This window comes from Triturus cristatus, chromosome 12 (genome assembly GCF_964204655.1).
Source record: "Triturus cristatus chromosome 12, aTriCri1.1, whole genome shotgun sequence".
NCBI classification, from domain to species: Eukaryota; Metazoa; Chordata; class Amphibia; order Caudata; family Salamandridae; genus Triturus; species Triturus cristatus.
The window spans coordinates 120221384-120248884 of NC_140595.1; the positions used below are offsets into that span (position 1 = coordinate 120221384).

The following is a 27501-nucleotide window of genomic DNA, read 5'->3' on the forward strand; positions in this document are numbered from 1 at the left end:
GGTCGCGTCTGCTCGCGTTGAGAAACCGTCTGTTTGCATTGAAAAAGCTGCTGCTCGAGTAAAAAAATCTACTCGAGCAGCAGAAAGAAAGCTTGCGCTGTGTATGGTGCAACTCGCGATGATTGCACAGAGTGGCATGAGCACCTGGCACTAAAAGTCACAGTGAACCGCATTTATCTAAAGCAGTTTTTTTTGTACTCCGCCCAGGCTTACAATATTGGTTGTTGGTGTACCATTTGTCAAACATGGTGCTAAAATGAGAGGTACATTGAGAGCATATCTGAAGATAGTAGGGAGCTGAGTGTGGGATACCCAAATTAGATGAGAGTTGAGTTCCCCAAGTGTGCTCAATATATGTATGAGCAGAAAAAAATTGCAAAGGAAAGAGGGAGAAAAGCCAGAGAAAAGATGAGGGTGAAGTTAGAGAGAGTGGAGAGAGGGTGCTAAGTCATCAGGGTCTGCAGTGAGCACAGGGCTACTAAGTGTATACTGATGATTTAGTTCTGTCTTGGTGGGTGAGTGGAATTGCAAGAGGGGGAAGAATGTTAAGGCTGTGGGGATCCACTTTTTGTATGTATAAATCAAGTGCATTCCATAGGCAGCACAAGTGTGATGTATTATGTAGTTTCTTGTATATTATGCCGTCCGCGCTCCTGGTGGTGCATAGAGTATTTGCCATTTGTTAAAGGAGATTTCTGTGGAAGATTTCTACTCTGACAGGACTGTTTTGGAGCCCAGAGCAAGCATTAGATCTAATGCTGTAAGTCATGTGCAGAGAGACCAGTGTCAAGTGGATGTGCCACAAGGCTTAATGCCACAGTTAGGAAGGATGGTGTGAGCTGAATCTTAAAGATGCCATAAATTGTCTGATGAATTTTGGTCCAGAGGGGTTGGACCATTTTACATGTGAAAAACATATTCTAAAGTGAGCCGAGTGATACCTCACAGTGCCAGCAATTATCTGATTGTAGGATACCTAGATTATGCAATCTGGATGGAGTCCAGTATGTTTTGTGTATCACCCAAAATCTAGACTGCACAATTGCAAGTGTAAATTAACCAGAAAGGCGAATGCCAGATTCTATTCCAGGTAGCGCCTGAAAAATGTGATGTCAGGTCTTCTGGGATGTAAGGGGACCATTTTTTCCCCAAATTCTTGAGGAGTGTACTCTGGAGGGGGGGGGGGGGGTCAAGTAACTCACAGATATGTGATGCGGAGTGGCCGAGCTTTTTAAGATTTCCAAGTAGGCCGGGAAGATCTGGAGTATGTGGCTTCAGTAGTGATCTAATGGCTCTTTTACATTTTGGAGAAGAACTTGATTGGGTGCAGTAAGCAAACGGAATGGGATTCAGGGATGTGCATAAGTCTCCAACGGAATTGATACCCCTTTTGGACAACTGGTCACACAAGACAGTTCTTCCATCATGTCTGCGATTATGGAGAGCGAGTAGACCAGGGGTATTTTCTAGAGGCCTCTGATGATAAGGGTGGAGCTTAGATGAGAGGGGGATAGAAAGTGGGATTCAATTTTGAGCCACGTCAGGGAGTGGTCAACTGCATCTTTAAACCACCAGTTGCCCTGAGCCGCTAAAAAGCTTTTTGGTGTTTGTGAAAATCGGTTATATTCAGACCTCTGCTGTTCCTGCTCAATTTAAGGTTGGGACTGGCTATCCTAGCTCTTTTCCCTTTCCAAAGGATATCTGAGATATGCTTGTCTATGGCTTTAAAGAAGGTGGTGGAAAGATTTATGGAACACATGCTCAAAAGGAGTTGCTTAGTGGTGCCATCATCATTTGTGCTGTGTCCGTCCTACCCTACTAGGTTATGTGATCATGAGGGAAGATTGTAGCTCTTTCTCAAACCAGATACCAAGGTATTTAAGTGAAAAATGTTGCCATTTCAGGTCAGAGTAGCCCAGAATCGAGGGAGTACAGAGAATGCTCAAGGGAAAGATCTTAGTTTTCTAATGATTACGTTTATAGCCAGAAACTCAAGAGTATTTTTCAATTTCTGATACAATCTGAGGGATTGCTGTATCTGCACCTTAAGTGAAGATTAGAACGTCATAGGCATAGACCACGACTAGTTGCCTGCCTGATTGGGAACGGTACACCTTTAATGTTATCATTCTGTTTCAGGAAGGAAAGAATGGGTTCGATTGCTAAAAGGAATAGGAGCGGGGAGAGTGGATATCCCTGCCTGGTGCCCTGCTCCAATTAAAATGAGTGTGATAGGTGACCATTTATTCTGACCTGCTTGGCAGCAGACCCAGATGTTATTCGCATCCAGTCTGCCTTTCGAGAATCCAGTTTGGGATGGAACGATGTTTTGATATCACCTTCTCTAACCTTCTTGCCAGGACTTTGGCTTATAATTTGCAGTCAATATTGATTAATGATATTGGTCTATAGTTTTTGACATCCTAGGCGTCCCTTCCCTCTTTAGGGATAACATCTATAGTGGCTTCAGATCCCGAGCCAGCGGAGCGTGAAATAAACGAAGGCATGTCTAGTTTTCCCCCCACTAATGTTTAACATCTGTCCAAGATGTGATATCTCCAATCTGCCTATGGATTTCCTTCAAAAGAATAGTACTTTGCTTCTATCCCAGCCTCTATGGACCATAGCTCTTGCTTTATTGCGATCACGCTAGTTTCTATCATACTGCTTAAGGTTGACTCTTTGTAACCTACAGGACATCAATGAACATAGGACTTTTCTGCAATTTTCATAGTCCATTTCTGTACTTTCATCTCTTACTTTTGTATGTGTTTCAGTAGACCAAATTCTACGCCAATGTAATATGGGGCGTAGTCCAGCAATGTATACCAGTGTTTCATTCCTCAGTCATTAAGCATAGGAGTCACAGGGGTACTTTGTGGTAAGCTAGTGATCATTCGGAGAAACCTATTCTCTGCTGTGGCGAGCTGGGTCATTTTCTCAAAGCCCCATAATATCGACCCATATAGGACCAAGCTCACCACTTTTGTATTGTAGATCTGCAACACCGGGCTTACAGGCTTAGTCAGAGATTTTTTAAATTCATTGTTTAAAGCACCAGCTAGTTGGCGATGTTTCAGTGCCATCATTTCAATGTGAGAGCCCCAGCTAATTGTTTTCCTAGATATGTGAATGCATCTACCTGCTCTTGGGGCTCCTCCCTCCAAATGTATCCTACCACTAAATGCTCTGTGGTGATTAAAAGCCATAAATTTAGTTTTCATTGCATTGAATTCTAACCCTCATGTGTTGCATATATTTTCAAAACGTGTTAACCCACACTGTAGCCCACAAGGAGTTTTTGATATGATGTGCGTTTTGTCTGCAAACATTAGGATCGGAATATTTATACCTACTAAGACTGGAGCATCTGTGGGAAAGGTAGCTGAGAATTGGGAGACTCCATTTATAAAGAGGGAAAATAGTGTAGGGGCCATTACACACCCTTGGCGAACTCCCTTTTCAACTTGGAAGGGGTCAGTTACATTACCCTGTGAGCCCCAGAGAATGTTTTGCAAAATTGTTCTCATGTAGTCGAACAATGAGAGATAGCAAGTCCGTGGGCATTCCCAGCTCCTGTAGGACCAACCATAGCTTGTTACCTGAAACTAAATCAAAAGCTGACTTTAGATCTACAAAAGCAGCATACATGCTGCCATTGCCAAACACAACAGTCCGCCAGTATATGAACAGAAAACAAAAGACATGGTCTACTGTACTGATAAGTAAATATTTTATTATGGATAGTTGTTATGGCATCAGGTGCCTGTGTATTCTGCAGGTGCACCTCCAGGTCTACTGCTGTGTGCTCAACATCCCTTTTAATATTAGACAATATATCTGGTTTTTCAGCAGGAATGGAAAATTCCTGTTTTAGTGGAAGCATCATGAGCCGAAGACTTGTCAATTGTGCGCACACAACCAAAATCTAAAATGCATGTTAATGCTAAAGCCTGATGTCAGGCTTACATGCGTAAGCTAAACAAATCATGCACTCAACAATATTTAATGCGTAGATGAGTTTCTTGCTAGTATTAGTCAAAGCTTGTATTCCAAGTCAATATTGTGAAGTATAGAAAAGTGTGCCTGCATCTTACTGCTGTACAGAGTAATTTCTCAGGAAACATTAGGAAAAGCAACATAAATCCATTATCATCCCTGTCCTTCACAACAGTCTCCATCTTAATGTCTGGTTCATGGAGTGTGATTCAACTTTATAAATCTATGCTGGTTTTCCTCTTTCTTAATGTGTGGTTGATGGATCATTAATCAGCATTGTAAATCCATGCCTGATTTCTGACCTAAGAATTGCACTTCCTTTAATGCTTCTTTGCCACCAACAATGTTGTCTCATAAGTAGGTTTCAAATAAAGCATCTTCAACCTGGACTCCCCTAAATAATCTCTTGTTTTAGGGATGTCCTTCAGTTTAGCATGCGAGACGAGTGCCTTAGATGTTCAATTGGCACCAGTATTTGTAGTCCCCTGATTAAAAGATGTCTATTTGGACCTGCTGAGTCACCCACCTCATCACCTTCATCAGGTGTGTGATGAATTATGGGCAAATAATTTTTCGGAGCAGTGAACATATGCTGGCATACCTGGGATCTCAATAATATGGTAAATGGTAAACACTCTTCCAGCCAGTGGACTACGTGCAATTTTGAATAATCCACAAAGGTCTTGACCTTGACTTTTTTCAAATGTGGCTGATCTTTTGGATCAGTCAGTGATAAATTACTCCAGTGGAAAAAGGGGGAGTTCCATAAGAGCTGGAAATCACCCTTTCCAACTCGAATAAAGGACATATCTGTACCACTGGCACCTTATGGATCCTTATCTGAGCCCTGTCTAAGCCAGAACTCTGGGAATTATTGTGTATGGAAGAAAGGCTGAATTATTAGGCCTTTTGTAAATTCAGGGTAAAAAGTCCTGCATTCTGTGAACAACAATGCTGTGGAACCAGCAGGCTACTAATTTTACTCTTAATGTCAGTTATTCTGGTTCAAAGTAGTCTTGATCAAGTTTATCCTGATCTCTTGTTTTGGGAATATATCTTACTCTTTGAATTGATTAGAAATCATGGGTTATACAATGTACAGCAGGTGTAAGGTCTTTCAGTTTCTTCTCATCCTAGGAAATAAATGTTCATTTCATCTAGATATAATATCACTGTGATACGTATACACCAGAGAGTTAAAAATATTAGTCTCAAGAGTTTTGTGATACTCAAACTCCTATATCCAGAAGCCCTCCAAAACTGTACTCAAGAAGCGCTTAGTGACGGTAAAGAAAGAACAAACTAAAATGGATGATCGTTATTTAATCCAAAGAACAAATTTGTGGAAAAATGTACATTATCTACTTGTTTTTCACTATGTATCTGTGATGTCTAGTTGTAAATTGCTGCTGACATCAATTGTAAATAAATCAAGATAAGTTGTAACCTCATTCATCTGTTCTGATAACTTAAATCATGTAAAGAAGCACATTGTTGAAGTTGCACAATTTCATAGTTCATCAATGTCATAATTGATTACATTTTGAGGTTAAACCCCTTCTTACCAGCCTAAGGAAGGAATACACTTTCACATCTGATGTGTTCTATGTGGAAGTTACAGATATTCCTGTATGAGAAGATACTCCTGGTAAATCATTGAACTCTACAGATATTTTGGAAAAGACAGCTAATGTCAGCATTAGCAATACATTATTTCAAAATAGAGCCACTCACCACCCATGCAGGTATTGTAGGTATCATATATTTTAATGCATGACGTTTTGCACCCAGTCAGATGTGTGGCCAATCATGCATTCAAACAATAGTCATCTGTAGCTGACCATTGTTAAATCATGAATATTCATCATTTGCCCAGGTAAATACGATGATTCTGTTGGAGATTGGGCTGAGCTGAAAGGAAGTTTACACTGTCCCCCTTTCTACCACTCATGTTGTTGTGATAGCCTCAATCCAGATCCCTATCAGGCCATTGGCGAGATGCCCATTAGCTTCTTCCCTGGCAGACTCTGCCCACTGGAAGCTTGCAGAAAAGTTGGGGAGCGGTTTTGGTTTGGAAACCAAGGGTTGAATAGGGGAATTACAACTCTCCCTGTTAACAGTTTGCAAACATTTATAAACAATAGGCAAAGAACTCAGATTTCAAAATTCCTAAGTGTATATTTCTAATAAATTATTTTGTGGTAAACATTGATTTGCAGATCAATTTTGTCACTTTTATGGTGTCATTCCTCATTTTGGGAACTTGCTTTTATATTCAGATATGTTTACATAGATGCATTCAGCTTCTGTTTGGGAGATCAAACTCAGTTAACCTCCAGTAATGGGCTAGATATCTGGATCCCTCTGAGATGCAAACATGGTTTGTGGGCTGGGGAGGTGATAGTTCTCTCTACCTTGGATGTCGAATGCTTTTTATGCATCTTTGTTTTGTAGCCTTTACTCATTTTGAGTCAGACTTTGAATTGGTTTGCACACATTTAAGATCAGTTGCCAGATATATTTGTGATCTTGTATAATGGGCATGTTGGAAATGGGGGTCTCTAGTAGGCAAGTGTGTGCATATTTGTCCAAGTAGGGACCCTTCTTCCTAGTCAGGGTAAGGGGGATACACTTCTAAAATAACCCCTGCTCATCCCCTTGGTAGCTTGGCACAAGCAGACAGGCTTATCTCAGAGGCAGTGTGTAAAACATTTATGCATGCATACGGAAACACAGTGATAACACTACAAATGGACACAACACCAGTTTAGAAAAATAAGCAAAACTTTATCTAAATCAACAAGACCAAAAACGACAAAAACCTAACATACAATACTTGTAAAAATAGTTACTGTGTAAAATAAACCTTAAATGGCAGGAACAACGTGAAAACACAGTTTCGCCGACTCTGTAGCTCCTTTTGGGGCTCCCGCGATACTGAAGACGACAGAGTTCAACAATTCCTGCCAACTGTGTCGGTACGGGTTAGCTAAATCGTTGACAGACTCAGAGAGAGTACCTTTCTTGTTGCGGCCAATGCGCGGATGCAAGTCGGTCAGGGCAACCGTCGTAATTGCTTTGTGAGATGGAAGCGTTGCAGTGTGTGGTGTCCTCACTGCTCGGTGCAGGCAGTGGCTCGTTGACAGAGTCGGTGAGAGCAAGGCTTGCGTTGCAGGGTGAGACGGTGCTCGATGGGGTCCTGGCAGGTCACGGTACGATGACAGAGCCGGTTAATGTTTGAGTTGGGCAGCGACGGAGTCGGTGACATCTGTGCAGTGTGTAGCGAAGCGGTGCGGAGTGCGGTGCTCACAGGATGTGGTGCAAGCAGCGGCTCAGTGACGGAGTCAGTGAGTCCATGGTTGCGATGGGAAGCGAGGTGGTGATCTCTGCAGTGCCTTCAGGACATGGAGTCTGCGACGGACTCGGTGACGGAGTAGATTGCCCTTTTCTTCTGTGGCGAGATTTGAACCAGCAGAACCAGAGATGGTACCCAGAAGGATGTGGTTGTCCTTGCTGTTCCTGAGACCTCTTGAACTAGGGTCAAGCTCCACTTCAAGCCCTTGGAGATACTTTCTCAAGCAGGAGGCACACACAGTTCCTCTCCTTGGCAGAAACAGCCACTGTAGGCCAACCCCAGACAGCACACAGCAAAGGGGTAGTACTCCTCCTCCAGTTTCTCCAGCTCTTCTCCTTGGCAATGGTTCCTCTTGAAGTCCAAAAGTGATCTAAAGTTCTGGGGTCTGGGCCCCAATATTTATACAGCAAAATCCTTTGTTCTCTAGTGGCAGATAAGCCCTGTGCTCAGTCAAAACCAGGTCTGTCCTCTCTGGTGCAGCTTCCTGGCAGAATTGTGGAAGGCAGACCAGGCCCATTAAGGTAAAAGGAAATCTCCTCCACCTACTCTAAATGTAGCCCAGGTCTATTCAGCCCAGCCCTGACTCATCCAGACACTCTGGAGCTACTGCACATCCCCAGCTACTCCAAAGCCAGACAGTCAATACACATTCTAGCAGAGGCACACTGGATGGCTAAGCAAGAAAATACCTACTTTCTAAAAGTGGTATTTTCAAACACAGAATGTAAAATTCACCCTCACTAAAAGATGTATTTTAACATTCTGATTTCAGGCATACTAAACTTTATTATCCTACTTTGTTCCCAGGGGTAATTATGTTTATAAGCTGTTATGAGCAAACTCCCCATTCTATCATTTGGGACCAGGTAGTCTTGCAATAGTGAAAAATGAAATTGGTAGTATTTCACTATCAGGACATGCCACACACACCAGGGCATGTCCTACCTTTTACATACACTGCACCCTGCCCACAGGGATACCTTGGGCCTACCTTAGGGGTGACTAACATGTAAGAAAAGGGAAGGTTAGGGCCTGGCAAGTGGGTGCACTGGCCAAGTCGACATGGCCGTACCAGGCTGCCCATAGGCTCTGAAATGGCAGGCCTGAGTTACATTTATAGGCTGCTTATGTGGGTGGAACAATCAGTGCTGCAGGCCCACTAACAGCATTTGATTTACAGGCCCCGGGCACACACAGTGCACTGTACTAGGGACTGACTAGTAAATCAAATATGCCAATCATGGAATCACCAATCCATTACAATAATTGACTAAGCAGGGCACTTGTACTTTGACACTGAACAGCAATTGCAAAGTTCACAAAGCATATAGACCAGCAAAACGAATCCCACCACACAGCAAAAACACAGGTGGCAAAGGCAAAAATACAGGGGAAACCCACGCCAATGATGCCAGGTTGAACAAGGCCCGTATGGAGTTATTTGTATTCCACTTGAGCTTAATTAACATCAAGCATTTACATTACACTTCTATCTAAAATGCACAATGTTGCACTTGCTGTATTTGTATCAATTCTGGATTAGGGTGCTGAATGTGTATGTTTAGTTTTTACATTGCACCTAAAAACACATACACACACGTAATTGTTATATGTAGTTTGATTTTTTTTTTTCTGACATGAACCGCTGATCCATATAGTTAAATTTGTTTTTTAGAAGAATATACTTTGGTACACTTCCATTGAATGTAATACACTTGAACACTTGAATGGGCAGAACGCTTTGAGCATATTACAAGAAGAAGTACAGGAGGGGGAACATGGTGGCTGAGAGCTCCTGCTTCTCCTGTGCATAATACCGTAATGTGGTGAAAGTATTAAATTAATTCCACAAATCTCAGAGCAGCAGAAAATAATGAGATTGCATGGGCAACTTGACAGTCCCTTCTCATAGTATGCATTGAATGCTCTATTGCCTCAGGGAAGAACGCAAGTAAAAAAACAAAAGAGCTCCAGCTCTCTACCGAATACACAGAGCTGTATGCCATAGGTGCCGCAGGTTAAAATAGATATACATTTAGAAATGCTCGGCCAGGGCCAGGATTGTTGCATAGTAAAGGGAGAGGGTTTGATTATCAGCAGCAGAGCAGGGTGATTATTTATCCCCCCCCCCCCCCAAAGCCACTTCAACAAAATCTCTCCCTGTGTCTATTCCAGAATAGGTTCTGTTCGAGGCAGGGAAACAGAAAGATAATAGAGTTATTAGAGATGCAGCAGGCCCACCAGGAGGGAAAATCAAAATCACACCATCTTTAGGATCTTACTTTAAGAAAGGTATTGAAACTCATGTCTATCTAATTACATTGATCTGCCTTGCAATTATGCAAAATATGGACCCAATCCACTCAGCCTATGCCAGTAGATGGGCCCGGTCTCCCTCTCTTAAATCGATTTCAGGTTCTCTCTCAGGATCCCACAGGGGAATATTTGCATAGAGGAAATTTCAATTGACCCCTCGCGAAGAGAAGATGGGAACACCGAAAAACATAGATTAAGTAGATATGGGCTCCTTAATACTGACAGTTTCGAAAGAGATTAAAGCCAAACTTGCAATTTCTAGAGAGCAAACAGGCTAAAATACAGAAAGCCTGTGAAAAGCTTGATACTAAAATGGTAGACATCCCGGAAAGATTATCCACTATGGAAGCCTTGCTTGGAGTATTAAGGAAGGAACTTAAGAGCAATTATAAGGCGATTCAAGTCTTGGAAGCGAGGGAAAACGAGATCAAAGAGAAACTGGAATCTTTGGAAAATAACTCTAGGAGAAACAATTTAAGGTTTCTCAATGTCCTGGAGGGAGCAGAAGGTGAAAACTTGAAGGGGTTCGTCATAGACCTGATCAAAGAGTGTGTTTGGTAAACCAGCTCCCTAGACCTTGAGCAGGACATACAAAGGGTGCATCGGGATCAATTTAAAAGAAGTCCAAACAGAGAGAAATACAGGAAAATATTAATAAACTTCCGTACTTATGCAATAAAAAAGCTAATCCCAACAGAAGCCTTGAAAGCAAAAGCTTTAAAAAATGATTGGTCCTTCTCCATAAGACCGGCTATAGCAAAAATTCCTCAAAATCAGCAATGGGAGTTAGGGAAACACATTCAGGAACTGAAGTCGCTGGGTGCAAATATGTAGTTGAAAATTCCCAATGACATTAAGACTTATGTAGAACAACAAGATGCACAATGTAAAAGAGAATTCGGAGGTTGATGTTCTAATAAACCAGATATAAATGCAGCAAAATAAATAGAAAATAAAGAGGAGAGTAGAAGTTCAAGTGGTATAAAGTACTATCCTTTTTGGATACTGGGAGCGTACCCCAGTGGGGTAGGGGAGGGGCAAGCTGGGGGGGTGACACATAGTTAGGGCAGATACTGGTTTTACTAAACACAGGGTGGTGAGCCTGTGGGGAAAAAACTAAAAAATAATTGTAGTCCTCATTTTTGACAGGGATTCTGAGATGGATTGGGAAACGGTTAGGCTGGAATTATCATGGACATGATAAAGGAAGTAAGGAAGGTTCACAACATAAGGGTATTAACCTGGAACATAAATGTTATGAGGGTACCAACTAGACGAAGGAATATTTTGGGATTTCTGAAGCTTTCTGATAGTGACATTAAAATACCCCCCAGGAAACATACTTACGTCAAGAAGAATGGGGGGAAATTTTAAAGAGACATAAATGCATTAAACAATTTGCTTGCACCACTCAATCTTGTAATGTGAAAGGGGTGGCGCTTCTATTTTATTTGTTCTTTTTGCATTTGTCACCCCAAGTGGGACATGTATGCCCAGACGTGGGTCCTGTGCTCTCCATGCCACTGGAGTCAAGGTATCCTGGCTGAAAGCCCGAAACCGGTCCTAGGATGCTTGTTTCCAGTCCAGGGAGGACCTGGCCTGGCAGTTCGGGCTGGACTTTTCCCATTGGTGCACAGTGTCAAGACTGATTTGCATATGGCTAGGTCCAAGAAATATGGCCATGCCTCCAGAATAGACTTTTATTGTAGATATGAAGTTAGGGAATAAGGTAAGAAAGATCATCCATCAACCAGAGCATCTCTCAGATCATGCTGCGGTTAGACTGGAACTCTTTCTCTCGAGGTCCTCAATTCCGTCTAAATGGACCTTGGATAGAGCTTTATTAGGACAGCAGGAGATTAAAAATGCTCTGAAAAGAGCTACTGTAGTTAGATATAAAGGAAAACCCCTTGCATGTTATATGGGATGCTTATAAAGTCTTTATTCGAGGGAAACTGACTAGTAATGCTGCACATAGAAGGAAAGAAAGTAACAATAAGGTTAGAGAGTAAAAGCTGAGAATAGGAGTAATTGATAAACAGCTGGCAAATTGTGAGGACCCCGTGTAAAAGTAAACCCACAAGATAACTTTAAATAGGCTAAGGGTTTATTGGCAGAATATCTGGATTGAGTGGTGTAGAGTAGGTTGAATGCCTGCAAGTAAGCATATTATGAATACGGGAAAGGTTGTGGGAAACTTCTGGCTTGAAAGACAAGGTAAAAAAGCACTAGAAATATGATTGACAAAGTAGAAATTAACGGCACCAGAGAAAGATGTTCCGAGGTCTCTGACATTGGGAGGATGTTTGCGGGTTTTTTCCGAAATTTACATACCAACGATTCAACAGCACTAAAACAAGAAATAGAGAGTTGTTTGAAGGAAGACACTCTTCCTAGGTCAGATCAGAACAAACAGCTCCATCTTAATCAAGAAATTACTACACTAGAAGTAGATAACATTCTTAGAGGGTTCAAAAAGGGAAAGGTGCCAGGCCCTGATGGAAAACCAAATGAGCTATATAAGGCCTTAAAAGAGGAACTCACTCCGGTTTTGACCAGCTTAATAAATTTAATTCCACAATGATGGGGGGAGAGAGTGTTTTATATATATATAATGTGAAAATAACGATAATATTGAATGAATGAATGAATGAATGAATGAATGAATGAATGAATGAATGAATGACACTTGTAAAGCACAGGGCTACCAAAGGCCTCCCAGCGCTAGAGACAGAGACTAAATCGAAACAAGCCAGCAGATTCAAGGAAACAGCAGAGTCTTCAGATCTTTGCGGAACAGTAGGTGGTTGGGCTCAAGCCGAATGAGGTCTGGTAGTTGATTCCAACATTTCCCCGCAATGGCGGAAAAACGCAGGTCACCGCTCCGCACCCGGTTAACTCTGGCAACAGTTGCAAGATGTTTCTTCACAGAGCGCAGTGATCTTTTTGGAAGATACCGGGGGATGATGGCACGGAGAATCGGCGGAGCGCTATCCGAGAGAGACTTATGGGCAATACACAAAGCCTTGAATTGGATTCTCTCGCCCACTGGAGGCCAATACAGAGAGATGATGTGAGGTTTAGCAGATTCACGATTATGAGCCTGCATAAGCAGTTGTGCTGCACAATTTTGGACCGTTTGAAGCTTATTGATGGTAGAACCGGGGGCGCCTAGCTAGATCACATTGGCATAATCGAGCCGCGAGATGATCAAGGCTTGTACAAGCAGTTTCCTAGCGCTGAAGGGCAGAACGGGTAGAATCTTTCTAATCATTTTGAGAATGCCATAACAGGTCCCTGCTACCCTGCGCGCCTGCTCCCTAAAGTTCAGGTTGTGGTCCAGCCATACCTCAAGACTTTTAATATGATCTTTAGGGGGTGGCATAGTACCAAGACAATTTGGCCAGAATATGCTGGTCTCCGGGGTTGGTGGACTTGCCCAGAAACATCAGTTCCGTTTTAGCAGCATTCAGTTTTAGAAAAGAGCCATCCATCCACGCTGACACTTTTTCCAGGCAATTTGCCAGGCTGGTCTTATTGTTGTCCGAAGGATTGAGGGAAACAATCAACTGGGTGTCATCAGCGTAGGTGATGATTCTGACCCCAAAGGGCTTGACCACCCCGGCCAGGGGGCGCATGCAGACATTAAAAAGCGTGGGGCTCATATTAAAGCCTAAGAAAAAAAAAATGTTATGAAGATTTTTTTTAATGTGAATTGTATAGACCAATATCTTTGCTTAATAACGATTAAAAGATACACACACAAATACTAGCTAAGAGATTGGAAAAGTAATAGGAAATATTGTCCATAAATCCAAAAGGGCTTCATGAAACAGAGACAGCTATACAAGCTCACCCATGATTTGGTGAGCACAATAGATGTGGCCATGGTAACAAACGCTCCTCTGACCATCATAACGGTTGATGCCGCTAAGGCTTTTGATAGAGTTAGTTAGCCATTTCTATATGAAGTCACCAAGAATCTTGGGAGTCCCTAACTGCAGCAATATGGCTCTGATTTGGAAATCTCCCCTCCATGCTTACAAGATGTCCTAGCTACCCCGATGCAGATTGCAGGAATAGAAATATGGGGCAAGCTGTTGGAAGAGGGCTCCCTGAGCTCTTGGCACTATTTATCCAAAAGTACCAACAACAGGCTCTCTAGGTTTAAATACCATCAACTAGCCAGCTGATCCGAGGACAACTTAATATATGGATTAGAACAGAATGGAGGAGGAACTACGGAGCGTTCGGATACATAGAAAGGAAGTATCCAATTGGTGCTGGATCCTGGTATGAGGTAAAGATGGCCCTCCAACTTTGCCAGAGGAGAAATGGAAAGCGGACCTGCCGTCATCAGAGATTCTACACCTATGGCTACTATCTATGTCTACATTATGATCAATGGTGAGATCTACAACCCTAAGGAGAAACCATTTGTTCACCATGTACAGGGTCTATTGGTCTCCAAAACAACTCTCAAAGCTGGGAGGTCAGAAGAAGAGATGCTGCCCAAAATGTGCCTTGTAGAATGCAGATCATATCCATCTTGTATGGCAGAGTCCAGGTATTCAAATCTTCTGGCATGAAGTGGATAAGGCGTTAACAGAAATATTGAGAAAAGATATAGAGGTAAGCCTCCCATTTGTTATTTTCGGGATTTTAGAAGATGGAGGGTCTGATCAAAGATAAGGGAAGCTACAATCTCAGTTACTTTTTATGCTAATAATTATAGCATGCAGGTAAATCTGTAATAAATGGATATCTAACACTTCACCTACTTGCACAGATTGGGTTGAATCGGCAAAACACATTGGCAGGATTAAATGTGTAAATTGTCCTAAATAGAGGATAAAAATGTGGGAACACCTTTTTTTTATTCCTCAACAAGTTTTGGTTAATTAAATGATGATAGTCTAAGGATTAAAGACAAACTTCAACATAAGAGGAGTTGGGCAGTGGCTCCCGCAAACCATCAAAAAGTTGTTTGAAGGAGACTAAACGAAGGATGTCAAAACCCTCAGATGTTTTAATTCCACCTGGTGGTTCTAAAACTGTACCTCACGCCTACTGACGTATATGATGACTAAAAACAACAAAAAATGAAAGCTTTGAGCATTTGCTGAATTTCTGGTTGATGGCTTTTTTTCATATATCTAGTTTGATGGGTCTGCTGGAGAGAGGATAAAGCAGGAAGCTGCAAGGTTTTGCTGTTTTCAGTCTGATGCCCTGGAGATGATCAAAACCAAACAACAGAAGGAGCCCCAATTCAACCTATTCATGCAGGTATGTCTTTCTGCTTATAGTCCCTATCCTTCCCAACAGAATATCTGTTTAAATCAATGACGTTTGTTCAGGGTTTGTAAGGTCTTTGTGTAAAATAAGAAGTGATTATATCCTGGAGGCCTTTTGTTTACTTTAGCATTTGAGGTCCAAAATAAATGAAAAGTTTTCATTTTGATGCATACTTTTTCAGCATTAGATCCACACAATTGTGATACTTTTAACATACCTGCCTATCTTCATTTTGGGTGCCACAATTCTGCCAATGAACTGAAAATGCTTCAGAACTGTCCCAGGAGACTATTTCCAAAATCTTTTCTGCAAGTTTTATGACAGGAGTTCTTGAAGTGATATTTGCTCTTTTTAGAGCATTTTGTGGCTGCTGCTGCTATTTGTCCAAGTTTCAGCTTCTATAACTTTGTTCAAACTTCTACTAGGTTCATTTTCGATCCATTAAGCAGCACTTTGTTTCTGTAGCTGACAGTAAGTGAGACATTTCAGTGTTCTTTTGTTTACAGTGCACTGCTTGCTACTGTAACTGATGAGCAGGAGAATCAATGAATGATACAATACTGGAACAAAGTTCTGTGCTACAATTGCAGTTCTCCAGCGGTAATATATTTGAGAGAGTCACATGTAAGCCCTCCTCCTCTCTGGCAGTGTATGTACGACACACATACTTGGAGGTTGGAGGGTGTCTGTGGAACGTGTGGGACGATAGGTGGAGGTTTAAGCAAATAAACTTGATTGAACAAACAGAGACACTGTGCAGTCAATAGTGCATACATAATTAGATAATAATTGTACCCCTAGGGAATGTTGGAGCACAGTGGTCGAGAGTACACATGTGGGCTAACATTTTTATATAAGAAGTGGGGGAGCCCTCGGTGTTAGAAATGTTGTACCTCCTCGCAGATTATGGAAATTTCCCTCAAAGAAATGCGAGGAAAATGTGTCATTTTATCCAAAGTTTTTGTTTGCTGGGAATTCCTGGGAGGAAAGAGTAAGAAGATCCACTCAAGTCACACCACCCTGGTCTTCCCTTGGTGTCTAGATTTCAGAAATGTCTGGGTTTAGTAGGTTTGCCTGGGTAGCCGGATGCATTTCTTGGCAAAAATTGTATATTTCCACATTGGTTTTTGGGGTCTTTCCTGTCACTGGAAATCGGCCCACCCACACGTGTGTTATTGATTTTATCAGAAAATAGTAGAGCTTTAATTATTATCACCTGAATTAATCTCCAATTTTTGGCTGCTAAATGTAAGCTAGCGAGCAAGAAAGAATACATTTTGCGTAATGCCGTCTTAATCACTTGATAGTAAAGGTAACCTCAAATTCAAAGTTGTACAAATTACCACTAATGCTAAACTAAGTAGCTTGTGCATATTTAAAAAAAAATGTCTAGGTTTATTACATACCCATTTTTCATTCATTAGATTTTAGCATGTTAATTAAAGCATAGTTTGTACACAATGAAAACTCTTTAGAAACTGCAGCTGACACATCAGACCGGGGAATTGCTTGTTTTTTAGGACAACCAACAAATACTGTATATTCTTGTGAACTGAAAGTTATATTACTTTTGTAACTCGGCCTTGGGGGTAAAAATTGAAGATGAAAGGTCACCCATTTCTGTTACTTCCCTTTATTTTTTTTATTTTTTTTATTTCATCAATAAGTTATTTTAGGAAAAGCTTGAGCAATCTGGGTAAATTACCTCCTGCTGAATTCCAAATTGTGTCTATTTTTCAGAAATGTAGTTTTATGTGTTCACACATGGGTTTCAAACTATTTCCATCAAGCACATCAAGTAGGTAGAAACAACAAAAGGAAAATAGGAAAAATTGACTGCTTCTTAGTAAAATACAAAAACTGTGTTTAAAATGATTTTTTTCAAACCTGAAAGCTGGAAAGATAGCAATCTTAGCAGAGCAAACCTTTTGATGCCATTTTTATAAGAAAACTGATACGCTTTCTTACACAGCACTGTTCTCCCAGTTTTTCCCATTTAAAGAAACAAACAATCTTTCTTTTGGTTATTTTCTTAGTTTAGCTACGGGGGATCCTACATACCCTGGATATCTTTTGAAATGTGGCAAAGAAAATTTGGCTTGGATCCCTTTTGTAGAAAAAATGTATGAAGGCGTAAGCACGAAGTGCCCCAAACATCAAACAAAAAGATTCAGAACTAGAGCTACTGGTTGCCTCAGTAGCTAAAGAATGAAGCTTCTGGATGTGGTTATTGATCTAGGGCAGTGCTCTTAACCTTTTGACTTTTGTGAGCCCCCACTTAACAGTTACTGGACCTGGGAACCCCCACTGAGTCAGTAGTGGAAGCCTTTAACCCTGGCATAAACAATTTTGAAGGTTTGAACGTCAAAACAATACACAAAAATTCAGAAGCATTCATTGAACCAATACACAAATTCTATAATATTTTATTAAATGAATATAAAAAAATAAAATAAATCATTTTAATAGTATAGTTGGACTTTTCTAAATTTAACTGAGATCACCCATCTTCCATACTATGTTCTTTTTGATGCATTTGCACTGCTCCTGTGAATCACACTGTGGACAACTACCTAATTTTTAACCTCTAATTTCAAATTCCTTCACTTTTACTGAACATTTGAAAATGTTCAGTTTCACATTTTGCATCTTTATTTATACACACTGTATTAATGTTAATAATTTTTAATTTTCTAAGCAGTCACGGGCTGCATGATTAGGCTTCACAGATCCCCACTCGTCTCTGGATCTCCGGTTAAGAACCATTAAACTAGGGTATCCGTGCAGTCTCTGTCCATGTTTTCCTGGGAGCTGGTATCACGGTAAAGACTCAAGTGTATTGATTTTTTTCAACCTTACATCCGCACAATCTTCTTAATCATTACATCTAATTCTTAATGTAAATGAACATGCAGACAGTATTACTTTCCTTCAGCTTGGGAACATTAAAATAAACATGTTCACGCAAATTCTCCAAACTTCGGTATGTTTTCTGTTGCACAGTTTCCTTAGATGTCTAAGGGCATTGGTTTTAAATATCAGGACAGGATTAATGAAATAAAGAATTGTGGTTTGAACTACAAAGTGAATTGATATTTTAGGTAAAATACGTAAACGCCATAAAGAGGCAAAACTGGCCTCACCACTCCTTCCGTGAGTGTCTTAAATTAAATAGCAAAATTCCAATACGTTCAACTTGTTCCCACCACCTCAACCGCAAATGTTGATGGCATGAATCCAGAATGGGTTTCGTTTTGTCGTCTCAAGAGCAATGTCAGTCTTGTCAACTGTTTAAAATATATCTATCTATATATTATCATTTTCATCAAAGTAAGCATAACATATAAAATCAACAAATGTCATACTACATGTTGTACCCAACACATTGTCATTTACAAGTCTAATATGGTCCTTCTTTCACACCCCGTTTTGTAGATAGTGAGGTCGCAAGTGCACCATCATGAACTTGCTTAATGCAATTGACAATTTCAAATATGACACAGATCTGTAGTATCGATACATGCTTGTTTCTCGTTTGTTGCCCTATCCACCATTCCCAATGTTGGATTGCAAATAAGCCATCAGTGGCCCCCAATAGTCCTTTGGCCTTGACTTCATTGGCTGCTCCTCAGCATACAGTTCCAGTTGTGTCTTATATTGTGCCTGTCAGGCATCCAAGACACTTTTGAAGGGCTAGATGTAGTCTTCTGAAGCAATGCCACTCTACATTTTGCTAGTAATAAGCTTACTGACAAGATATTCCGATTTAGTGACCGTAAGTCTCTCAGCAGTCCCAGTAGGCAGATCGCTGGCTCGCACTCCACCCTCGCCCCAATCCTATCAGATAGTGTGTCTGTGACGTGAACCCAGTATTGCCTCACTTGTGGATATGACAACGCAGATGTATAAAGTCTGCCTCTTTGGCTCGCAGCGTACACAGTTCAAGTCGCCCTTTATCACATACTTATATTACTGCATCGGGGTACAATACATTTGGTACAAGAACTTCAACTGAATTACCCTCAAATTACAATTTGAAGTAAGTGTGCTTAATTTCCCACAACAAAACCTCCAATACTCTTCCCCCATAGGCTGTGGTAACTCCGCATTCCATTTTGCCAATACTTTCCCACCTCCCAGTGTCCCATCCTTCTGTGCTGCAGCATTTAGTTTAGTAATAAGGTGTTAGCGCGTCGCGCTGGTGAGCAGTACCTGTAGTGTCATGAGCGTTAGTGGTTCTCTAGGAAAGTGTGAATTGTGTACGTGTATAGCTGCTCAAAGTCGGTAATATAGGAAGACAAATAATGTGGTGTTTGCCCACAGAACTGTCTCATTGGGTAGTGTTAGGAAGTTACTATTTGTGTACAAATCGCCATAGTGTGTAGTCCTGCCTCCCGTAGCATCTGGAGCGATCCATCCTCCTGTGTCACCGTTATGTCTGTATGGTGTAGTAGGGGCACTGCAGGGGCATCCAACTAATTCTTCCCAGCTCGTCTAGCCAAAGTGTACCAAGCCATCAATGTAGTGTGTAACATGTTTATCTCATTTTGGGACATCCCATTACACTTCTGTGGTAGGATGGCCCTGAGTGGGATCGGAGCAGCATCATGTTGATCGCTACATGAGGTGTGAAATCATGCCGTGTACCAGAAGTGTGCGAAATGTGCCTGCGCGCATTAATGATATAGCTTAAAATCTGGGGCACAGAATCCTCCGTCCACGTTTGGGAGGGTGAGGACCTCCCAGCTGATCCTCGGCTTCTTGCCCGCCCATACCAGTGTGACCAACAGGGAGTGCAACTGCTTAAAGAAGGAGTTGGACAGCACTATTGGAATGTTATTAAATAGGTTTAGAAACTGTGGCAGTACCACCATTTTTATGACTGCTAGTCTAGCCGCCAGGGAGAGCGGGTGGGTCGTCCAGCGCGCAACAGAATCTTCCAATCTGGACATTTCCTTCCCGCTATTCTCACATTTCACAATGTTAGGGTGTCTGTGCACCCATACCCATAAATATTTGACAGGGCCTTTCTCCCACTCCAGCAGGAACCCAATGTCGCAGCGTTGTGTAATAGGTGTTCGCGGGAGGACTATGGATTTCGTCCAGTTGATACACAAACCAGAGTAGTACTCCCATTTTATATACTCTCTATTTACCAGGGCCAGATATGCCAACAGTTCACTAATATACAGCACCGTATCTTCTGTATATAGTGAAATATTCAAGGGTTATAGATGAAATCTAAGGGAAGTAAGGGCATGTTTCTGCTGAATAATGCAGGCAAGCAGCTCCATGGTAAGCACGAATAGTAGCAGTAACAGGGGGCAATACTGTGACGCCCTCCTACCGACACTCAAAGCATGTGATGTGTGACCATCGACACGCACCTGTGCTGCTGGGCACTCATATAAAAGGCATATCCATCTTAAGAACGCCTCTGGTATCCCTATGCTGCCTAATACCACAAACATCTATATCCACGCAATAGAATCAACGGCTTTGGCCGCATCTAATAGAACCGCCGCCTCCAAGGTGAGTTCCACTTGATGTAATAGTGCAAAGATAGTGCGTAGGTTGTGTGTAGTTGACCGAGCCGGTAAAAAGCCAGATTGATCTGATAGCACTAACTGCGATATCAGGGGCTGTAGGCACACTCCAATCACCTTGGCTAAAATGTTGGCATCTATATTAATGAGAGATAGTGGCCTATAAGATTTGTACCGCTCCAGAGCCTTGTCTGGTTTAGCAACGTCACTATCAGTACTTCTCTCAGAGATGGCGGTAGAGTGTGGCTAAGGTAGGCTTCCTCATACACTGCATGTAGCTGCAGAGCTGGCACGTCGGCATGCTCCTTATTAGAACCCCCACGTAATTCCATCTATAGCTGGGGCCTTCCCATTCGGGAGGGCACGTATGGCTTCTCCGACGTCTTCCACAGTCACTGGCTGAGCTAAGTATTCTCTCTGCCCTGGCGAAAGCCATGCCAGTGTCACCCTCTCTAAATAATGGCCAAGCTCAATCAGTGATGCCTAGCTGCGTGGCTCATATAGACTTGCATAAAATCTCTTGAACTCCTCCAGTATATCTGAGCTGGAGTTGAGTGCGACCCCATCATCATTCACCAAGTAGACAATGGAGTCTCTGCCTTTCTGTGCCTTTAGGTTTTGCTCAAGGCTTTGCCTAGGCCTCCCACCTTCAACGTACGTACGTACGTGAGAGGTGATGCTTAGAAATGAATCGCGCCTCTTGTTCTGCAAGGGTCTCAATTTTGGTCATGTGTTCCCTAATAGAAGCCAATCTGGCCTCTTTTGGCTGGCATTCATATTCTCTCCCCAGGGAATTAAGCTCATCTTTAGTGTTTTCAGTACCCCCACTTGAGTGCCTATACATGTCCTATGTATTGTTACTTTAAAGGCTTCCCACAGAGAGCCCCAGCTTGATATTGAGCCGATATTTAATGCAAAGTACTCTACGATCGCTTTCCACACCTCCTCCACACCTCCTCTATGAATGCCGCAGCTAGGAGTGCTGCTGGGAGAAAAGGCCAAGTGAGCGGTGTGGGAGTTACATGCGCCAGTCGCATAAGGACTGGCAAATGGTCTGATAAAGTGTTAGGTAAGTAGCATGGATCTTCTACCCACTGCAGACCTTAGTAGATATAAGCCAATAGTCCAATCTTGACCATATGCCATGTACAGAGGACACAAATGTGCCCTCCTTCTGTGTAGGGTGTCTTAGTCACCAGGCATTGACCAGCACATATTTTTCCATCCCACTCTGGATCACCATAGCTGCCTGCTTCCCATGCCAGCCGGTGTTTGCCGAGCGATCTTCTGCAGGGTTAGGTATGTGTTGAGGTATGCATTGAGATCCCCTGCCCAGAGGATATGGGTCGGCGTAGTGGAAAATATCAGTCTCCAGGTGTTAACTAGTATCCGTAGATGGTAACTTGTGTGACAGCAGTGACAGTTATCGTCCTATGTGCAATTAATAGCCGGCCCTGGTCATCCGCATAATGAGCGTGAAGGGTACCATGTTCTTGACCAAAAGTAGTACCCCCCCTTTGAGTATGTAGAATAAGAGGAGGCTAGCTGGCATGATGTCCAACGGACACCTATAGTGCTGTCTGATCGCCTATCCAAATGTGTTACCTGCAATATAGCCAAGTGTATATTATGCCTGTCTAGAAACCGGAGCACTAGCCTAACCTTACGGGGATTATTGAGCCAAGTACATTCTATATATTGACATTTATGCTATCTCCTGCTCACCGCCATGTAGTCATTTCCCTGAAATGGGAATGGTACATGGGCTTCTATGCTGTACTCTCTGCGTATCATGGAGAACGATGTATGTTTTGTGTGGGTATACAAGATTCGAACATCCCAACATTCTTCCCCTCCCACTTCAGCTACTCCAACTGGCCAAAGACATCCCCAAAAAAACAATGAACATATATAGTTTCACAGTTTAGCATTACACTCAATAACAAATAAATTGTAGCACCATGTGTTAGACTCATCTGGGGTGCTCCCTCACTGGTATTCACCAGGTTCCCAGTCCCCATTCAGGTGTACGGAGGTAGCCGGGTTCACAGGATCATAGATATGCATCTTAAATCAGCTTGGATGTCGGCAGCTTTAACGTTGTCACGACACCATGCCGGTAATAGCTGCCACTGCGGCTGCAGGCAGTCGCTGAGTGTCTATAAGTAGCTCCTGGTGAGGCCTAATGCTTAGTGTAGCCCATCAAATTTCTTTGTCTTCTGCATTTGTTGTGCCCTGGGCATGTTTACCAGGTGAGAGTGTCTTCAGGTATTCCTTGGCCGCTTTAGGCATCGTGAAGATTTTCTGCTCACCTCAGTGTTCCACATAATGTAGGCATGCCGGGTCCAACATGGAATTGGAAATGTCTGCTTCTTGTAGCTAGTGCTTGATTGGTAGAAACACCCTTCTAGCCAAAGAGAAATCAGGCTAGAAAGTGAATTTGTTTCTTTGGTATTGGACTTGGCCCTTTTCTCGGGCCAGCCAGAGGGCAGCATCCCTATCACATGAATTCAAAAGCTTCACTATGATGGAATGCAGGTGAGTCCCAGGCAAAAGGCTGCGTCATGAATGCACGGTGTGCTCGTTCTATCACCAGCAGTTGAGATCAGTTCTTGGCACCAAATATTGTCACCAGCATACTCTCAATATAAGTTTCTATTTTGACAGCATTTCTAGATCCTGGGACCCCAATTATGTGTAAATTATTGTAGCAAGAGAGAGCTTCCAAGTCCTCGTTTTTTGCTTGAATAACTGCCAAGACGTGCTTCATGTTCAGGCTTTTCGAGCTGAATCTTGTCTTTGACCTTAGATATCCTCTTTTCTGTTTCTGCGATGCGTGACAACTGCCAGGAGTGTTGCTTCTAGGGTGTTCCCTTCTGCCATCCCGGTGGGCTGCCCCCCCTCCAAACCAGTATCCGAGGGTTGTTTCTCAGAGCCTCTTGTCTTGCCTGCTGCTGGTCTGCCTCCCCTACTGTGAGCACTCACGATCGTTAGCTTCCTAACATAGGCAGCTGCCCGTGCAGTGGGACCTAAAAGAAGGTAATCCTATGCGACTGTGGCAGCGTTGCACACACCCCACCCGGCCCGGAGTCGTGATGCCTGTGGTGTCAGCTGGTGATCGCATATGACGCCAATATCGCCCAGGTGGGAATGCGAGATGTGGGAGAACTCACTGCACTGTTCCGGAATTGCACCAGTCCTTAATCACACTATTGATGCATTTCAACTCTCTTGTCCCCATATTTAGACACAGTCAGATAGTTTAGCTGGAAACTGCAGGCCTCTGACGCTCCTGTCTCAAGCACCAATGTTTGCTGTACCACAGCACATTACCATGGGTGTCCTCGTTTACCACATTATTTTCCCCTTTGGAATGGGGTTTAGCCATGTATTATGTAGAATAGGGGTTTTCTGCAGCGTGTGTCGAGGCCTTCTCCAGTCATCACATACCACCCAGCATGGGTTCACCACGCCATACCACTCAGCATGTATTCACCACATCTACAGACGCCGACCACGCTGTGCTATTTTCAACTGTTTGCGGCCTGCCGTGGTTCGAATGCATAGCTCCCCATGTCCACACCGGATGCCTGTCCTTACGGCAGTGTCCAAGGTCACACCACCGCCCGTATGTCAGCGTGGTCAGTTAGTATCCTTTGAGGCGGCCGCTTCTGCTAGGCCGAGCCCTGGCCTCAATTTGCATGTGCGGACTGTGAGGTCGGCTTGTATCCTACCACTGAGGCATGCCAGGGGGGAGGCACCGCCAGTCCAATCCTGCTTACCTCCGCTGTGGTTCTTGGTGTGTGTATATATAGATATATATATATATCTTTATTCTGAGTCATAAAAGAACATCCATAAAAGCAGTTACAAAGATATATAAATAAGAAACATAGTACAATACAAGATAAAATATTATACACATTTCCAGTTCCATTTAAAAAAATAAATAAGTGGTTACTTAAAACTTTCTTTGAATTCATATAGTTAAAAGTTTAGGCACATAATCCATAATTACATAACTGAAAATTTTTAGTTATCCTTTATGTGTTTACTTCTGCCGATATTCATATCCTCCTTAATGCTCACTAGGTTGGAGAAACTATGGTGGTTTTCTTCCTTGCATAAAAAATAGCCCATAGAAATGATGACATCTACAGCAAACCTCTAATGTTTGTAGTGTTTGCAAGAAGAGGTATGCAAGGCGGCATTGTACGTGAGACATATGTCTAATGAGCAGGATAACATATTTTTTCCTATGCGCGGAGTAATACTTACAGAATAACACCACATGCATAGTATCTTGAGGCATTTTATCGTCACAAGGACAATTTATCAGTTTTTGTTACCAGTCATTCATATTAGGATAAGTTATTAGCCTACGATGTAGGCTAATGTAGATGATCGAGGAAGCAGATAGCTCCTGCAAAGAGATCTTTAAGATTGTTAAAGAATTCACCTCTCCCTCCTGCTGCACTTCTGCTTCTGCTTTCTCGGAACCTTGGGTCATGGAGCTTGCAGTATTTTTTACTAATAAAATACGTACTATCCAGTCAGCGTTGCAAGGAACCCAGATCATCTTGAGCACAGGTTCAGAGGTCGATGGCCTTTCCAACCCCTGGTTATGCCCACCAGCTATGCATATGGATGCTGTGGGCCCTACCCTGCACTGTTTTCCCTCTTTAGAGCCTCAGGCCTCGCTTGACCTTTTGTCTAGCCTGAAATCTGGCTCTCCTCTGGACCCTTGTCCCGCCAAGTGTCTTGCGACCCTGGCACCTGCCCTTAATCCGATCATCAACCCTCTCATTAATGCATCTTTGAAGTCGGGCAAAGTCCCCTCCTCCTAGAAACAGGCCTTAGTTCTTCCCCTCATTAAAAAACCAAATGCAGATGCTAAACTGCATTCTAATTATAGGCCAATCTCGCTGCTTCCTGCCCTGGCCAAGATCACTGAAAAGTGTGTTCATACCACCCTTACCAACTTTGTAGAGGGCAACTCCCTTTTACATCAGTCACAGTCTGGATTTAGATCTAACCTGAGCACCGAGACCGCTCTTCTTGAGGTTACTGAGATTGTGAAGGAGACCCTCGATAGGGGTGGAAAGGCCCTGCTTATCATGCTTGATTTGTCGGCGGCCTTCGACACCGTCCCCCACGACCTCCTCCTAATTAGACTCTGGGAGATTGGGCTGCGGGGTACGGTGTTCGCATGGTTTCAGTCTTTTTTGGCCGATCGGACACAAACGATCTGGGCTCCCCCTTTCTCCGCCCGGATGCCGCAGCTTAAGGTAGGGGTCCCGCAGGGCTCCATACTGAGTCCTTCCCTCTTTAATATCTTCCTTACACCTCTTGCGGCACGGGTGGAGGAGCTAGGGGCCCAGATCATATCCTATGCGGATGACACACAGCTCCTGTTTACTTGTGACAGGGGCTGTGACTTCGATGGAGCAGCCATTCGGAAGTGTTTGGAGTTTGTGTTTGACTGGTTTGGGAAAAATGGCCTCAAATGCAACTCCGACAAATCCGAGATATTGTTCTTTGGCTGTCCTGCAGACCCATGTTGGAAGCTATGGTGGCCTTCGGCCATGTCTCCCCCTGCCAGCGACTCGGTCACAGCGAAGAACCTGGGTATGATGGTCGATAACACTCTTTCCTTTAAAACCCAGGTTGCTGGCTTGACTGGGAAGTGCTTTGCCATCTTAAGGATGTTGCGCAAGTTTCTGCCCTATTTATCTTTGGAGCATAAGAAAATTACGGTGCAAGCATTAATTGGCTCGTGCCTAGACTACGCCAACATCCTTTACTTAGGTCTTCCTGAGTATCTGCTGACTCGTCTGCAGATAGTTCAAAATTCTGCAGCCAGGGCAATCTTCGGTTTAACTAGAAGATCTAGGGCCAGCAATCTCCTTGTCTCTCTGCATTGGTTGCCGATTCGTAAGCGTATCTTCTTCAAGACCCTAACTACAGCTTTTAGGGCGCTTCACAATTTTGGCGCCGAATATCTGCAGAGAAGGGTCAATTTCTATCTTCCATCTAGACCTCTGAGATCTGCTGCCCAGGCCAAGGCTATCGTTCCAACAGTGAAGCGTGCTCGCTGTGGAGGTCGCTCCTTTAGTTACCTTGCACCCCGCCTCTGGAACACATTGCCCTTGACGTTGCGGGTGTGCACCAATCTCTCGGTTTTTAGGAAAGGACTTAAAACCTATCTGTTTGCTTTGTAATGCTGTTATTGTTAATTCTGGTTATGTTTTCTGTTGTGGCTGTTTGTTTGCTGCTGGTATTTGGTGGGATGATCTTTAGCGCCGGGACGCTCTTTGGAGCAGCTGAGCGCTCTACAAAACAAACAGTAACATAAGATAACATGTATGTCTAATCTAAAACGTGTAAGTTTAAACCTATGTCGAGCATTTAAAACATATTTCAAATACGGTTGAATACTGAAAGTAGTTAAAATCAATTGATTTTTTAAAACACTAGATTTACAGATTTCATTAATCAATTTTAACGAATCCAAATGGCCCATAGCTGCCAATTTCAAAGCCTTCCTACTGATCATGCCCAATAATTCCGTTTTTTCAAAATACTCGGGCTTTCCCATATCTCGTAAAAACCTTTGAACATACGTTAACCATTCTATACTTGAATACCGGGCTGATTTTAAGCAATCACTAATTACTGCCCGATTAAAATCCGCATGGTCTGATGTCCAAATTTTGTGCCACAGTAGGATGGGTTCTACCTTGATCATATCTGTAACATAAGGGCCATCAAGTTGCATATACTGAAGTGCTTTTTGGGGCTGCCAGCAAATATTTTAAGAAATCATTTTCTGCCACCTGAACACCTTGACACTTCTTGTGTCCCCATATACCCGCCCCATACAAGGCTATGCTGAGACACTTTGCTTTGCAGATCTTCAGCATCATCGCGGGTGGGTTAGATCCTAACCGCATCGCAAAAGATCTAAGGGCCCAGCAAGCCTTGACAAAC

General features: G+C 42.8%; 1 protein-coding gene across 1 annotated transcript in view; it reads left to right on the plus strand.

Annotated features, from left to right (window-relative positions):
• The window catches only part of LOC146772832 (rho guanine nucleotide exchange factor 11-like), a 322904-nt gene that overhangs the window by 141185 nt on the left and 154218 nt on the right, over positions 1-27501 (plus strand). The window contains exon 9 of the mRNA XM_085637035.1: positions 14831-14956. Within this exon, the coding sequence (XP_085493161.1) occupies positions 14831-14956 (126 nt within the window). The remainder of the gene's footprint in view (positions 1-14830; positions 14957-27501) is intronic.